Source organism: Artemia sp. Qi Xiang Cuo, chromosome 6 (genome assembly GCF_049724085.1).
Source record: "Artemia sp. Qi Xiang Cuo chromosome 6, ASM4972408v1, whole genome shotgun sequence".
Taxonomy (NCBI): Eukaryota; Metazoa; Arthropoda; class Branchiopoda; order Anostraca; family Artemiidae; genus Artemia; species Artemia sp. Qi Xiang Cuo.
In genome coordinates this window covers 22023974-22041936 of record NC_142799.1, presented here as the reverse complement: position 1 = coordinate 22041936, position 17963 = coordinate 22023974, and the positions used below count along the sequence as shown (strand labels likewise).

The following is a 17963-nucleotide window of genomic DNA, read 5'->3' as shown; positions in this document are numbered from 1 at the left end:
AATTTCAACGCAGATCACAAGGATAATAAAAAGAAATAGAGGTATTGCGTATTTGCTGCTACCCATTGCCGGATCAAGGATTTTGAACAGGAAGGGTAAACGATCGATCTTGGGAACCAAATACCGTTCTAAAAGGGTATACCATGCCTCCTCGCCCTAGTAAGCTACACTTATATTGGGAATTGCAAATTTTGCATCATATGGCTCTTTGGTATGGCTTAGTCATTACGGTTTATAGGAAGTGGATAAGCAAGTAAATTATTTCTCAAATAAACCGCTAGACCTTACGATCGTACAGGAGCCAGCTAGCGATGGTAAAAAAACAAAATAAAAATGGCTTCAAAAATTACCACTTTTTGCACTTTATTATGAAGAAGATGAGATTTTAGAAAGGTTGAAAGCGAAAATAAATATCCGTTAAATAAGCCTCTAGCCAATCCATAACTATCTAGCGAGTGGTTTGTATAAGTGGGAAACAAACGTAATAATAATGACACCCAAATTTCAGGTTTTTTCTCTGCCGCAAGATGGTGCTTTTCCTAACAGACAAAATAGAAGTTTTCGAATGAGCACTGAGTCGCCACTCTACGACCATTCAGTAGGCTCCTGAAGCAGAAAAAAAGGGATAAAAAAAGAAAACACTTTAGCGCAACCATGCTGAAATATGACTTTCTGAATTTTGAGTTGGGCAACACTGATCTTCAGAAATGAGTTTTTTCACTATGTTGAGTGAAAAAACTTAATTGCTCTTAACAAACAGAAAAAAAGTCAGTTGCTTCACTTAGATAAAAGAGGAATTTGTATCTCATTATCAATGAAAAGGCAGCGGAACTTATTTCAATGTATATATGTTTTCCCCTAAGTAATAAAGCTATAAGCTATACAATAAACTTGGCTATAGTAATAAACATATAGGCTATATCTATATGTTTTCAGGCTCCTTTTGCCAGGTTGCCGCCATTTTCGAAAGGTTTCAGGCTCCTTTTTCAAATGCTAAGAATTTTTTTTCAACATTAAGATATTATTAAAATAAGCAAGGCCGTACCCAGCATTTTTTTTTTCGGAAGGGGTTTTACTCTTTTTTTGGGGGGGGGGGGGTGGGTTACACGCAAAAAAGACTAAAAAACGCATACAAAATTTGTTTATGTCCATTTTTGTTACGTTTTTATGAGGCAGACAAAGATTTCGGGGGGAGGGGTTCAAACCCCCTACCCCCCCACCGGGATATGGCCTTGAAAATGAGTCCACATAATCGCTATAATCTCTTAACAATTGTCAAGTTGAAACTTTTCTCATGGTATAGTTTCTTCAAAAACACACCTATTTATTTTTCAGCACTACTGTATATGTCGCGATTTGCTCTTTACTAGGCTGCAGTTAGTACTACGGCCAAAATTTGTGACATTCGTGACTTTCGTATTTCATTTGTAATGTGTACCAGGCTTTGAGGGATTGAAATTTAAATGGGAATCATTAACGACAAGTCGAAAAAACTGCAATCTCGTAAATGAAGTATTGAATTAATTACATGTTTTCGTAACGACCGTGTGGAAACCCCACAGTTCATAGGATACTATTTTTTGGCCATGAAAATTTTACATCCACACCAACTATTGTATTGTGCATTTAGTAGCTATTTGTGGTATACAGTAAGGAACAAATTATGGACCGGTATATGAACCAGATGTAAGACCGGTTGTCAACTAGTTGGATCATTGGACCCAAGACCTTTATTATGAACAATGAAACTGTCAAAGACTATCGGATTCAGGGACTTGTATAGGACTCAATTCGTTTTAAACGTTTTCACTTTTATAACGTTATCAAATCCAAAATTCCTGAGACACTCAGGAATGAATGTAGATACATATTAAACTGTCAATCAGCATTTCATTAATTCTTTTCAGATATCTTGGTTTTTAGGGTGATTTTCTTTTTTTTTCATGATATGACAAATAGAAACACACAGCTCGCTAAAATTGCTTTCAGTGAAGTGCCAATGGCGTTCCAGTCTTTAGAAGGCATAGGGTGCATTAGCTATGCTTCTGTTCGTGGTAGTTTCTGAACGTTCTAATTATGACAACAACTAAAAAGAGAAAGTTTTCATCTGGAAGTAAGAAGCAACATTAAAATTTAAGACGAACAGAAATTATTACGTATATGAGGGGGTTGCTCCCTCCTCAATACCCTCTGATATATTATAATTTGTGTTCGTTTTAAGTTTTAATGTTGCTCCTTACTTTCAGTTGGAAAAAAACTTTTTTTAATTTCTAGTCGTTTTTTTTAAAGAATGCCGGGAAATCCAGCTCCCGCTCCACAGAAAATTCCCTTCTCCCACGAAAGTTCCTCAATGGAAAGATCCTCCCACGTAGCCACCACACCCGGACCCCCCCCCCCCACCCCAAAAAAAATATCTGTATACTTCCCAAAAACCAATGCTTTATATAAACAATGAGCAAAGTTCATAGCTCACAGCCCTTCCCCGGAGACTGTGGAGGGGGGGGGCGAAGTCAGCCTCAAAGATATAGTTACTAGATCTTTCGACTATGCTGAACAAAATAGCTATCTCATAATTTTGATAAGGTAACTTTGAGGAAAAAGGGGCATGGGAGGGAGGCTAGCTACCCTCCACTACGTTCGGTCACTTATAAGGGGCGCTAGAACTTTTTGTTTCCGATGAAATGAGCCCTCTTCCAACTCTCTAGGATCACTGATTCGATATAGTCACCCTTGGGGAAAAAAACAAACAAATAAAAACAAATAAACACGCTTTCGTGATTATTCTTCAGGCAAAAAATGCTAAATTCCACATTTTTGTATGTAGGAGCTTGAAACTTCTACAGTAAGGTTCTCTTACATTCTGAATCTAATGGACTGATTTTTACCAGGATCACTTGATAATGTGGGGTGTTTCCCTGTTTTTCAAAAATTAGGGAAATTTTCTCAGGCTCGTAACTTTTGATGGGAAACATTAAACTTGATAGATTTCGTGTATTTGGAATAAGCATCAAAATTTGGTTATTTTGATGCATCTATTATTATCAAGACTCCGTTTCTTAGAGTTTTGGTTACTATTGAGTAGCATCGCTCGTTACTTACAGTTCGTTACCACGAAACTGCTTGATGACTATTATTGTAATTTCTGTTAGTTTCAGGCTTCATTTATTTATTGATAGTGATTACTGTTAGTCTTACGCTTGAATTACTATTAACTATTTCTGCTCGTCTTTGACTTAATGTAGCTCTTTACTTTTCTTTGAAAACCTTCTTTTGAGGAAAATTTTCTTCTAATTACCGCCATAAAAGAATCAAAGTCATAAGGCAGGAACACAGGGATTTATTTTTAACCGGGCTTGACGTTTTGTGAGAGGGGGCGGAAACTTGAGATGTCGTAAAAAATGTGCGAATAGTGTCAAAATGTAATAAAATAAACGAAAGGTTTCTAGATTTTGATACGGTCCACCCTCCAACGTGCCTAAGGGATGTCCTCGACCTATTTCGAAAATTCCCAAGGCCAACAAGAAGTTTCAATATAAATTTCTGCTCTTAAATATAAACCTTTATTTTCTCCAAAGTGGTGATTTTAGGAGACCAGGCCCCGATCCGACTCCCATGAGTAAGTTCTGGTAAGAAATTTTTTCAAAGGCTGGGTGGGATACTTTCTTCAGAAACAGGATGATAGGTAAGCTATGTAGAAATACTGGAAATTATAGAAAAAAAAATGGTAAAAATCATAATATTTCTAGGAACTGATCCAGGTCCAAAGGCCTCCAACTATGAATGTGTTTGCACAGAAAGCAGTTTAGCAGACGCATTATTTTCTAGAACAAAGGGGTAGTGAACCGATACAAGTACATTTTTAAACCAGCATTTTTCCTTTTTTTTCAAAGGAGGGTACTTATGGGCCAAGTATCAAGAAAGAATTCTCCCTACACTGCCCATGAGTGTAGGTGTGTGTTCTATGTGTTTATTTATTGAAATTGTGATACAGATGCCCATCTTAAAAACCAACCTAACCTAAAACAATTATAAATACTAAATTGAACCTGGTGAAATTCAAATTAATTCAAATAATCCTTTTTTGCCCACTGATTGACAATCAACTAAAAGTTCATTAAGAATTACCACAAGCTTTAGTTGCCAGCTCCGTCCCAGTATAGAATTTAACAAAGCTCATTTTTAGAAATGTACATATAAGATTCGGGAGATATCGAATTTTATCTTACACTCTTCAGATACAGAACCAGAAGGCTCGGCCGACATTTACTTGGCGGAGACCGTTGCCCACATATTTTTTTTTTGCAGCAGCTTCACTAACACTGACGGCCTGCATATAAATCTCAAAGGCATCCAAAGCCATAGGGCCATATAAAATTGAAAATACAATTCAATCAGAAAATTATAAGTTGGTTTACGATTAAATAAAAAAAGAACCGCAAGAGATTCCAGTACAAAATCACTAAACAAATTAAATTAGTCTTTGGCTTAATTTTGAGTCTTTTTTTCGGAGAAAGGTGGGAGGGGGAGGGGTGGTGTATGCTTATTTGATGCCTACAGTAATACAGATTGAAAATATTTCCATGATGACACTTCAAACAAGGTTCACAATACCTTCCTTTCAGCTAAAAAGCTGGAGGGTTGGGGTGTCGGAAAGACCAACAGTCTCCAATCATAGAAATTGAAAAACCATCTTCAATTCCAGTTCAGAAAAATTCCGCATGCCCATATTTCAACTAAAAATTCCACGGGGATAGAGGGGCCAAAAAGGCAATGTTGGTCCAACAAAAGCCAATTGGCTTTTCTTTTAAAATCATCAAACCCATCTTTAAATTTATCAAATAGTTTCTAGTAGAGCACGATTATTTATTTGAACTGTTATAGAATTAACTATTTAGACATTTGACCCTAAATATTATAAATAAATAAAAGAATATTCAGGAAAAAAGTTAATCATTACAAAAAATCTACTTACCATCCTGTTAAAAACATATTGCTTTTAAAACTTCAAAAACATCAACAGGGTATCCAAAAAACTTTAATATATCTCTGGCTGGAAATATTTTCCTAGCGATAACGATAAAGGTATTGTCTTAAGAAACAGAAAAGTAGCCAATTTATCAAATACTTACTACTACCTTGTGGTGTCGTCTCATTAAAAAACATCTCATTCCATTGTGAGACGGAACTAAAATTATGTACATAACAATCAGACACAAGTGCCAAAATCTTCTAACAATATTTCTGATATGCCCTAAGGTTAAATCTGTCTTAAAGGGGGTTTAGGGCCATTGGGTTGCAGGGGTGCCAATTAAGGGGAAAGAATACCTGTCATCCTAGATTCTGAAAAATAGTTCTTTTGTATCTGCCTGATGTAAAAATTAAAAAATCCCTTTCCCCTCCTACACTTTTTATGAACTTAACCCACTATTCGGTTGAAGATACAGAAGCCAACTCAAGGGATAAGATTCTAACCTTCATATTTTTCTTCTCATTTGTAACATTAAACTTATAAGTAACATTAAAACTTAAAATGAACAGAAATTATCCCGTATATGAGGGTGGCTGCCCCCTCCTCAATCTCTTGCTCTTCACGCTAAAGTTTCTTAGTACTTTGAAAAAGCTTATTATTCCAACTAAACGGCCCTTGTGGTTCAAGAGTCATTCTTAAGGAATCGGGACAAAATTTCAAACTTTAGCGTAAAGAACGACGCATTGAGGAGGGGGTAGCCCCCCTTATATACATAATGAGTTCCTTTCGTTTTAAGTTTTTATGTTTCTCCTTACTTTCAATTGAAAAAGCTGTTTTTTAGTCAATTTCTTATCGTTTTTTAAATCATGTCGGAAATCCCCCCCTCTGTGGAAATTTTTCCTGGAAATCCCCCCAGAAGAAGGCTTCTCCTGCCGAAAATACCCCCTCGAAGAATTTACTCCACGGAACCCCCTCCCCCACGAAAACATCCCCCCGACAATTGGCACGTGGCAGACTTTTACATGTGGACTCTTATTGTCGCTTATCTTCTAACCGCAGACAATTTGAGCCTTTTCTTGATGTCATGACGGTTCACCATAGGTTTTATACAGCCACCCTGGGAAAAACACAAAATATTTCTTAAAGTTTTGACCTATTTAGATCGTTCTTGTGGCCAGAAATGTCAATTTACCAGTTTCAAGAAGAAGAAAAAAAACTATGTAGCCAATTTTTAGGCCGGGCCTCGGCATGGTTACGCGATAGGCTTGTATATATTGATTCTCATTGTCACTTATCTTGTAACCGCAGTATTTATTTGTATTTATCCAACACCCTCCCCCTCCTAGAAAGAGTTTCTTCTTTTTCATATAAAACACAATAGAAAATAATTAATAGATCGCGGTCACATTTTTATTTGAAAATTTTGTCTATGTAATGTTATTCAAGGATCTATTTCAATTTACTCGCTCACAGGGTGGGAATAAATTAGTATGGATTAATCGACATAAAAGACACACTAATTCGCTTGCACAAAGCAATTTAAATCCCCCCTCCTCCTGAAAAGAGTTCCTTCTTTTTCATGATAAAAACAATATAAAACAATTAATAGATTATGGTCACATTTGTTAAAAGATTTTTTTTATATGTATTGTCAGTCAAGCACCTATTTTATCTTACTCGCATACAGAGAGGGACTAAATTAGTATGGATTAGTCGACATATAAGACATACTAGTTCGCTTGCACAAAGCCATTTACAAAGACTGATCAACTTGGGTCACTCATATTCATAATGCTATCTTGTATAACTTTGGTTTTGCTGTCAACTCGTTTGAACGATGCAATTTCTGTCGATTGGTCTGGTCTGTTTTCATGTCTTATTTAGTTCTTAATACATTTATGTTTTTTCAATGAAATGTCATATCCAGTATTGCAAGGGGGTGGGGGCGGTACCCGTTTTGACTCCCCCCCCCGAAATTTTTGACTGAGTCGAAAATTAGTAAAACCTTTGTAAAAATTAGTAAAATTGGTCGAAAACCGTGTCGAAAATTAGTAACCCCCCCCCCCTAAAAAAATCCTGGACCCGCTCTTGCAGTATTGTCACTTGCATAATTTGTTGGGAGATGGAGCTTTTTCGTAAAGACCTCCTTTTCACTAATTCAAGTCTTATGACCATATTTTCAATTTTATCACTAATCTCTGTTTCTAAATACTGTTGCGAATTTGGATATTAATTTTCTTAGTAACTATTGTGACTCTTGTTCCGAGGCTTTTTGTGCCTTCTGATTTTCCCTCTTCTGTAAAATTCGTGTGTTTTAATACACCAAGGTGCTTCCATAATTTCCAAAATTTTCGGGATTTGCCCAAATGACCCCAAAAGAAAATCAGATTTTCTGAGATCTCCCTGAAAATCAACGTTAACAAATATTAAAGATTTGTATTTCGTGTTAACGCTCGTCTACTTACGAATGTATATTTTGAGGAGATTCCGAAGATCCCAATTTTCTTTTAAGGAAATTCGGAGAAACCCAGAGAAATTCAGACATTGAGGAGGCACTGATGTACCGCTTTAGGAGTTGCCGCAACCAAAATCCAGATAGAGTTTCTAGTTTTAACGTACATAACAGTGAAATTTTCGGTTTTAACTGGTGTGCAAAAATAGCTCAGAAATTCACAGGGGGTGGGAGGGGAGCTAAAGAAGGGGAAAATGTCTAGCTCTAATAGTTGAAAAAAAAATTGGATTTCACTCTGTACTACTACACATTACCACTTATATATATATATATATATATATATATACTCGTATATATATATATATATATATATATATATATATATATATATATATATATATATATATATATATATATATAGAAAAATTTTTTATTCTAGGGCATTTTCGGGAAGATTTTGGTAATCCTATTTTTTCTTAAGGACATTTGGAGAAAACACTAGAAATTTAGAAATAGAGGAGGAACTGATAAACCGCTTAATGAGTTGCCGCAACCAAGATAGAGTTTCTAGTTCTAATGTACATAAAAGTAAAGTTTCGGTTCTAATTAATATGTAAAAATAGCTAAGAAATGAAGAGGAGATGGCAGGGGGCTCAAGAAGGGGGGTATTTCTTGTTCTAAAAAATAAGGGTTTAAAAAGGTTGGATCTCTTTCGGCACTACTACACATCAGCGTTTAAAAATATAGGGGGAAATTGTATCCTATTTTGGTAACAAGACATACTAATCTGGCTTTGATATCAATCCAGGCGGGGAAATTCTTGTAATAGACATCTCACAGAGAGGAACAACAGGTTTATAATCTTAGCTCGGAATATTCAAACTACTGGAAATGGAAGTTTCGGCCCGCAAAGGCGCTATTCCATAACCAGTTTTAATATAATTCCTGCAAAAGAAAAACAGCGTTGAGGAAAATAGGGTAAAACTACTTGCTAATTCACTTACCGAATATCTAGGGATGCCGTGCTACAAATTGGCATATCTGCCGTATCCGTTGCTGGCTCTAAAGAAGGTAAAGGCGACGCACTTTGTTCATCATTAATTTTTTCTCTTTCTTCAATAATGGATGGATGCATCTTGAGAATCATTTCAAGTTCCTCATCTATCCCTCGCTCATATTCAATATCCCTGCGCGGAGACTGATCGATTCTCCTTCCTATTCCACTTGATACTCTCAACTCTGGGATAGGAAGCAGACGCTGTCCTGCTGGACTAGAGGGAACACTATGCACCGGTGTATTATATCTAGAAATGAGAGGACTCTGTCCACCAGGACTTGGTGGTCTTGAATGATTTGGACTAGGCAACTGTGAGCAATATGGACTAACTGAATTAGACGGGCTTGCTTGATGAGAGCCAATAGGACTATGAACAACTGAGCCGATAGGACTATGCAATGGTGTTTGATAAGGTGTGCCAAATGGACTGAGGGTGTTCCCGTAATGGGACGTCATTATATTTCGCCACTGTTTATTTCTATGCATATCCAGTGACACTCTTCTATGTTCATGAGGATATGGAGGTGGCAGCCCAGAGCTATTTTGCCGCATGATTTTGACATCTGAGCTGTCTAAGCTTTCATCAAAACTACATCTTTTACTTATTCTTCGGTTCACTGGCTCGTGCTCAGGAAGACTTAACGAGATATCACTTAAATCAAGAACACATCCACTCTCACATGGTATTGGCTCATCGTTCCATGCCGCCATATCAATGGTATCATAAGCGTAATTATCAGCTTTAGAGTTAATTTCTCCTCTTTGTATTTCCATTTTTCCGCACTTTTTCTAATTACTACACTTAACTTCAGTTAATGGATCGTCTTCCATATTATGGTTATGGATTGTCTGTGTTGAATGCTAATTTAAGCATGTTCTTTAACATGTAATCAGAGGATCTGAAAAAAAGTTGTTGGTTCAGACCGTGAATGGCTGCTTCAAGAGCTGTGCAACTCAATGAGGAAGGACTAAAAGATTAATTTTCAATATAGCTCAAAAAAGAGAGATAAGGAAACTAGTGCTTAACTTAAAAAAAAAATAATAATAATCTAGCGAGTATAAGCCACTGGAATTTGTATTAGCAACAATGTAAAAGTGGAGTCAAAAAACCCAAGAGGTGAACTTATTTTATTATTAAAAGAATTATTCTTATTACATAGGTATATAGTACATGACTGTGTGTTTCTACTATTACCACTAAAAACTCGCCCAAGCCACTTGAGGTCAATACAGCTGCATATGCTCCTGGTGGCCAGCGTGTACCCCACCCCCCGGCAATTACCCCCGGGAAAATAACCCCCGGAAAATACCCCCCGGAAAATACCCACCCGGAAAATACCCCCCGCCCCCACGGAAAATACGCCCCCGGGAAAATACCCCCGCGGAAAATGCCCCCTGGAAAATACACCCACGGAAAGCACCCCCCCCCCCCTCGGAAAATAAGGTTTTCCAAATTTGAGAATTGTATTTGAGTTTTTTTTTATTTCCGTAGGGGGAAGGAATTTTGGTAAATATTTATTATGCGCCACTGACTCAAGTTTACGAAGTGTAAAATTCAAGAACACATCGGGTTTTTCGTTAGTTTCTTCTTTATTCTAGAAATAGATTTGGGCTATATATTTGCATATTAGGGGGGAGGGGTAAAGTATAACGGGTCGGCATGCAAAATGTGTTTGGTAAAATTATTCTGCATATTAGATAGATAGACAAATAAGTGTATTTTAAAGCCAAATACGGCCATAATACGGCCATGAACACAGTAAAATAACATAAATGAAAGGCATAAACAACATAAACTTTGATCATCGATCAGACAGTTCGCGGTAACGAACTGTAAGTAAGGAGCGACCCGGCTCAATAGTAACCGAAACTATAAAAAACGAAATCCTGATACCAGTAGATGCATCAAAAGAATCAAATCTTAATGCTGATTTCAAATATATAAGTTTCATCAAGTCTAGTCTTACTCATCAAAAGTTACGAGCCCGAAAAAATTTTCCTTATTTTCCAAAAAAGGGGAAAACACCCCCTAAAAGTGATAGAATTTTAATGAAAATCAAATCACAAGATTCATCATTACAGAAAACCCTACTGTAAATTTTTCAAGCTCCTGTCTGCAAAATGTGGAATTTTGTATTTTTTGCCAGATGAACGATTACGGATGCGTGTTTATTTGCTTTTTTCCCCAGGGGTGATCGTATCGATCCAGTAGTCGTAGAATATTGTGAGAGGGCCCATTCAAACGGAAATTAAAAGTTCTAGTGCCCTTTTTAAGTGACCCAAAAATTGGAGTGCAACGTGGCCCCCTCCCACGCTAATTTTTTCCCCGAAGTCACCCAATCAAAATTTTGAGATAACCATTTTGTTCAAAATGTCGAAAATCTAATAAATATGTTTTTGAGGATGACTTAATCCCCTACAGTTCCCGGGGGAAGGGCTGAAAGTTATTAACTTTGCCCATTTTTTACAAATAGTCTTGATTATTGGGAAGTGTACAGCCGTTTTCAGGAAGGATTTTTTCTGGTGTGGGGGTGGGGGAGGGGGTTACGTGGGAAGATCTTTCCATGGAGGATTTTTGCGAGGGAGGTGCTGGATTTCCCAGCATTATTTAAAAAACAATCAGAAATTAAATTTAAAAAAAAGTTTCTTCAACTGAAAGTAAGGAGCAGCATTAAAACCTAAAAAGAGAGAAATTATTACGTATATGAGGTGGTTTGCCCCCTAGTCAATACCTCGCTCTTTACGCTAAAGCTTTTTTTTAGTACTTTCAAAAGAGCTATGTAGCCTAACTAAACAGCCTTTGTGATTCAGAGATTTGTGATTCGAACAAAATTCGAACTTTAGCGCGAAGAGCGAGGTATTGACTAAGGGGCGAACCCCCCCATATATCTAGTAATTTCTATTCGTTTTAATTTTTAATGTTGCTCCTTACTTTCAGTTGAAAAAACTTGTTTTTCTATTCTTTCATCATAAAACACTTAAATGAGACACTACATTAACCTAATAATAGTATTTAATACTTGAAAAACAGTCATTGAAACAAAAAACATTAAAAATACTTGGAAAAAACCCTTAAATGAAACATTACATTCACTTTATACTGGGACTTTTTTTTTTCTTATTCTTTTTTTAGTTAACAAAATTTCCAGATACCTCGCTATTCTTCTGTAATTTTTTAGTGGCCATATACCTAGAAAGAATTTTTTTCTGGCTCCAAACTATCCAAATAATTTATCCCCCCCCCTTCCAAGTGCAAATATATAGCCCAAATTATATATTTCCCACATATTCTGTCACTTGTCTTTTTCTTGTCTCGCGCTAAGCTGAAAAAAAGTAACGAAGAAACCGGTTTTGTTCTTGAGTTTTACACAGCGCAAACTTGACTGAGTTGCCCATAATACACAAGTAACAAAACTCCTTCCCCCTACGTAAATTAAAAAAAATAAAACTCAAATAAAATTCTCTAATTTGGAAAGCCTTCTTTTCTCTGGAAGGGGGGGGGGTATTTTCCGGGGGTGAGGTATTTACCGGGGGAAAAGTATTTGGACAGTTTGAAGTCATAAAACAATTCTTTTAGGTATATAGCCACTAAAATTCTCATAAAATTCTCAAATTTGGAAAGCCTTGTTTTCTGTGAGGGGGGGGGGTATTTTCCGGGGGTGAGGTATTTACCGGGGGCAAAGTATTTGGACAGTTTGAAGTCATAAAACAATTCTTTTAGGTATATAGCCACTAAAAAATTACAGAAGAATAGCAAGGTAAAAAAAAAAAAAAAAAAAAAATCCCAGTAGGCTATAAAGTAAATATAATATTTCATTTAAGTGTTTTTTTCCAAGTGTGTTTTTTTAGTGACCGTTTTTCGAAGTATTTAATACTATTGTTAGGTTAATGTAGTGTTTCATTTAAGTGTTTTATGATGATCGCCATGGGCTCCGGCAAGGGGGGCCATGGCCACTCTAGAAATTCGGGACTATAAAGTAACTATAAGGAAACCAACGGAAAAAGAGCAGAATAGGAAAAAAACATGGAAAAAATGTGTTATACCCCATTTTTATAAACAGTTGAGTCTAAAGGCATTAAATATTTTGGTGTTTGATAACCAAGTTCAAAACTGTCGATATTGTTAAAAAATATCCGTCCAACGCTTCGGCATTGCTCAGCTGATCTATGATATGATTAAATAAAAAAAAAACAAGTTTTTTTTTAAACTGAAAGTAAGGAGCGACATTAAAACTTAAAACGAACAGAAATTATTCCGTATATGAAAGGGGCTGTCCCCTCCTCAACGCCTCGCTCTTTACTCTAAAGTGTTTTATTGTTTTAAAAATAAAGTTTTGAGACAGAGTCAAACTTTAGCGTAAAGAGCGAGGCGTTGAGGAGGGGACAGCCCCTTTCATATACGGAATAATTTCTGTTCGTTTTAATGTCGCTCTTTACTTTCAGTTTAAAAAACTTGTTTTTTTTTATTTAATTTCTGATCGTTTTTTAGTTAATGCAGCTTTTATTTGTATAAAAATTTTACTTTTCTTTTGCTAAATGGATGTCTTTAGAAATTAACTTACGTAACTAACTTCTATATTCGTATATTTGTCTTCTGGCAAAAAATACAAAGTTGCAGATTTTTGCAGATATGAGCTTGAAACCAATGTAATAGGGTTTACTGATACTCTGAATCTGACGGCGTGATTTTCATTAAAGTTCTTTCACTTGTAGGGGATGTTTCCCCCCTCTTTAAAAAATCGAGTAAAGTTTCTGAGGCTCGTAGCCTTTGATGAGTAATACTAAACTTAATAAATTTTATATATTTAGAATCAGCATTATAAAAACATTCTTTTGATACATTTATTAACATCAAAATTTCGTTTTTAAAAGTTTCGATTACTATTGAGCCGTATCGCTTGTTTTTTTATTGTTTTTTTTTATTACGTATATGTTATTACGTATATGAGGGGGTTCTCCCCTTAGTCAATACCACGCTCATTACGTTAAAAGTTAAAAAATTTTATTAAGAAAACACAGAAAAACAAAAGCCGGTTAATTAGAATAGATAGCTCTTTTGAAAGCACTAAAAAAAAACTGTAGCGTAAAGAGTGAGGTATTGACTTGGGGGAGAACCCCCTCACATACGTTATAATTTCTGTTCGTTTTAAGTTTTAATATTCCTTCTTACATTTCAGTTGAAATTACTTGTTTTTTTTTATTTAATTTCTGATCGTTTCTTAAATAATGCTTGGAAATCCGGCGCCCCCTTCATAGCAATTTCCCTTACCCCAAGGAAACATCCTCCAAGGAAATATTCTCCAGAGTAACTCCCTCCTCTAGCCCCCCCTCCAGAAAAAATCATTCCTGAAAATGTTTGTATACTTCCCAATAACCAATAAATAATGCTGGCAAGTCTGGTGCCCCCTTCATGGCAATTTCCCTTCCCCCATGAAAACTTCCATCATGAACAGATCCTCCAATATAATCCCCGACCCACCCCACCCAACCCCCAACACAAAAAAAACCACCAGAAAACATATGTATAAATACCCATAACCAATACTATATGTTAACATTGGGTAAAGTTCATAACTTTTAGCCCTCCTTCTGGGAACTTCGGGGGATTAAGTCATCCTAAAAGACATATTTATCATATTTTTGACCATGCTGAACAAAATGGCTATCTCAAAATTTTGATCGGATGACTTTGGGAAAAAAATGAGCGTGGGAGGGGGCCTAGTTACCCTCCATTTTTTTTGGCCACTTAAAAAGGGCGCTAGAACTTTTAATTTCCGTTCCAATGAGCCCTCCCAAGATATTATAGGACCACTGGGTCGATACGATCACTCCTTGAAAAAAAAACAAAAAAAAAAAAAAACAAACAAACAAACGAACCCGTCCCCATGATATTTCTTTTGGCAAAAAATGTAAAAGTCCGCATTTTTCTAGAGAGGGGTTTGGAAACTCTCCAGTTGAGCTCTCTCATGAACTGAATATGATGGTGTAACTTTCATTAGGGTTCTCTAATTTGTAAGGAGCCTATCACCCTTTTTTGAAAATCAGCCAAATATTCTCAGGCGCGTAACTTTTTATGGGTAGCACTAAACTTGATGAAAGTTATATATTTGAAATCAGCATTAAAATCTGATTCTTTTGATATATCTAATGGTATCAATAAACCGTTTTCTAGAGTTTCGGTTACCATTGAGCCGGGTCGCTCCTTACTTACAGTTCGTTACCACGAACTGTTTGATGTATCTAATAAAGGGATTTTCAATAAGATCGCTTGCTTTTTTGGGGGTGTTTTTCCTTTTTTCAAAATTAGGTAAACTTTTTCAGATTTTTGGTTTTAGGTGGGTAACAAATGTAACTATAAACTGAAAGAATTTTATATATTTAGAGGCAGCATAAAAAGCAAATAATGCCGGTGTAATAATTGTCCTGAGATTTCCAGTTTTAGTTTTGGTGAATATTCGTACAAGTCACTTTTTACTTCCAGTTTTTTTTTATCACAAACTATTTGATAAGATGCTCTTGTGACGAGTTTTTTCTTTTTTTACCAGTTCATTTTATTTTTATTGAATAGGACACTAAAAACAAATTCATTTAACGGTTTGCCAAACAGTGGAAAATTCATTGTATATACGATTCAGGGTAAATATTTGGACATTAGAAGGTGGTGGGGGGCAAAGTTCATTTTTGACGCAAATGAATGTTTTACTTGGATCCGGGATAAAATTCTGATTCTAAAGGTATGTGTGTTTCTTACAGACAGGTATAAACCTATCTAAATTTACACAAAAACTGTTTTAACTTAATTTTGGGGTTTCAAGCTCTTTTTCATTTCACGTATGTCTATTTCATAGCTAATATCAATGTTAGAGCAACTTCTGCTGCGGTGGCGTTAATAGGTAAGTACCACTAAATAAATTAAATAGACTAAATAGATTCCAGTTACTCCTCTGCAAAAAAGAGAAAAAAAGAGCAAAAGAAAAAACTTCTAAAGAGCCAAAAACCTTTTAATCACCATTACTATATTGACGGTTTTAATCAATCGATCGAGCAAGCGATTTAATGAGGATTTCTATAAATTTTTTTCCAGAAATTTTCAAGAAAATCTATAAATTTTTCCAGAAACGGGAAATAAAGCCTTTGAAATTAAAAAGTCTTTCTTCCGGAACTGACAACAGACAACAGGGGAAGAAGGCAGTTCCCTTCAACTCGTTGAGTTCTAAGAAAGAGCTCATTATGCTTCCGAAATATGGAAGAGCTAAAGAAACTTATAACATCTTCTTGTGATGTATTCCTAATTTTCTGTCATTGATTTATTTAGGTTAAAATGGTAGTACGCAATTGGTCCCTATTGCATGCTAGTATTTTAACCGAGCAAACGTAATGAAATGACTAATTGACGGTGAATTTGTAATTCTTTCTTTCTAGTTTATAAATACACCAATTAAGTTAGACACCCGTGAGATTCAAGTTTTTTTCCAAGACATCAATTTCATTAGTAAAGAAAAACCTAAAAAGAAAAATCGAGATCTACGGAAACAACATAAAAAAATTATTGTGAAAAATACACCGAATTTTTGTACTAATATCTTGGCTAATTGAAGAATTCAAATGTCAAATTGAGATTAAAATAAGAAAATTCATTTAAGAGAGACCCTCTCACTAATGCTTTAAATTTCTAAAACTATGTGGAAAAATGATAAATTTCCAGAAAACTTAGTAGTCACGAAGTTTTCTTTGAATTTTAGCACCCCTCCAACCGCCCTGTCAAATGACAAAATGAAAAAAAAAATTATCTGTGAAAGACTTTCTAAGACCTTTCTAAGACCTTCTAAGACTTTCTAAGACCATTTGTATTTTGTTTAGAGTAGCTCTCTAGAACAAAGCCTCCTTAAAGTCTTTGAATGCTTAATAACAGTAAACAGTGGGCAATGCTAGAATCAAAAGAAAGATGTAACCCTTTAAAATGAACTCATTTTAATACTAAGAATCTATAAGCATTTCAAAATTTTCCCTGTAATTTCTTACATTGTCTGTATATTTTACCGTTTTATATCGCCCCAAAAACACCAAGTTGGAAATTTCGAATTTCAACTATTATTCTTTCTGTATCTCCCAAAAAATATGTTGAACTATACTTCAGGCTTTTGAATAACCTTCAAAGCCTTTCAAGGGGGGGGGGGGACCGGGTCAGCTTCTCAGGGCCCCGCATTTGGAAGGGCTCCACGACTGGAAGATGCCTAAATTGATAAATTTTTTCACTTTGATTCGGCCTTTTTTTCTTATATTTGAGCCGGGAGAAGGTGCTGTAATTAATTTTGCCCCGGGCACCACCAACCCTAAGAATGACTCTAAGCTTAGCATGGATTTATGAGCTGTATATAAAAATAAAGCGATTTATTATTTTCATTTGAACTTTGTAATCATATCGAAAACAGTAAGCCATCGATACTACACAGTGTTGTAGCTTTGAGTAAAGAACTTTCAAGAAATGTTCATATAAATCAGCCGAGATCGATAAATCTAAATGCAAATATCAGTAAATTTAATTAGCAATGATTTACTAATATTAAGCAATCTTTATTAACAATCATGAACAATAAATCACAAACAAAAAATAATTAGTTTGAGTGAATAACGATTACTGAAAGCACTTAATTAGCCTTTCGATACTGAAGAACTGGCCATTATACACTTTTTACTTACAAGAACCCTTAATCGCTATACAGCTTAAGCCATTTACAATCAAAATAGCCTGAAACGTGGTCTATCACAAAAGGTTATGGATAAACTAACAATATACTGGCAACAGGTTGCAAAAAGATGTCCAAGAATAAACTGACTTGTAGCCAAAGAGCGCGGAAGGAATGGAACGGTCATCGAAGTTCCTGAGTAACGCATCCTCTAATAAAACACTTTTTGTCTTAATGGGGATAGCTATTGTGCCGATTTTTTATTAAAGCTTAATTTTTATATAATAACACTTTGATCATTCCTGAACGATAATTATCCCTAAAAATACACTTATTAATTATATATAATTATTTTTTGTATTGATTAATATTATTTTGATTAGATCTTTTCTCCGACAGGAAAAATTCCTCCATGGAAAGTTCTTCCCGCGTGAAATCCGCAAGGAAAATACCATCCTCGCTGAAATTTCCCCGAAAAATTTCCTGCGGACAATTCTCCCTGGAAAATTCTCCTTTGCCTACTTCCATCTGAAAGAAAGACCTACTTTTCATTTAGTTTGTTATGGTTTTTCAAATCATGCCGAAAATCCCCCCTCTGTGAAACATTTTTCCGAGAAGTTTTCCTCCTCTCCAAAGGAAAGTTTCTCCAGTGGAAACCTCGAAAAATTTTTCCATGGAGAATTCCTCACAAGAAAAAATCACACAAACAATTCCAACCCCGCTGAAAATTTTCCCCGGAACACCTGCACATGTAAAATTTAGTCGCCATGAAAGCAAGACAGACAAAAAGAATTATAT

General features: G+C 35.6%; 1 protein-coding gene across 3 annotated transcripts in view; it reads right to left on the bottom strand.

Annotated features, from left to right (window-relative positions):
• The window catches only part of LOC148950981 (uncharacterized), a 226722-nt gene extending 209458 nt beyond the window's left edge, over positions 1 to 17264 (bottom strand). The window contains exons 1-2 of one of the 3 annotated variants that reach the window (XM_089090082.1): positions 17179 to 17264; positions 8426 to 9377 (exon numbers count right to left, since the gene is read on the bottom strand). In XM_089090082.1, coding sequence (XP_088946208.1) covers positions 8426 to 9252 — 827 coding nt within the window. In that variant the 5' untranslated portion in view covers positions 9253 to 9377; positions 17179 to 17264. Of the gene's footprint in view, positions 1 to 8425; positions 9471 to 17178 lie in introns of all 3 variants that reach the window. The other 2 variants (XM_089090083.1, XM_089090084.1) reach the window with 2 other exon arrangements.
• Positions 17265 to 17963: the final 699 nt, after the last annotated feature.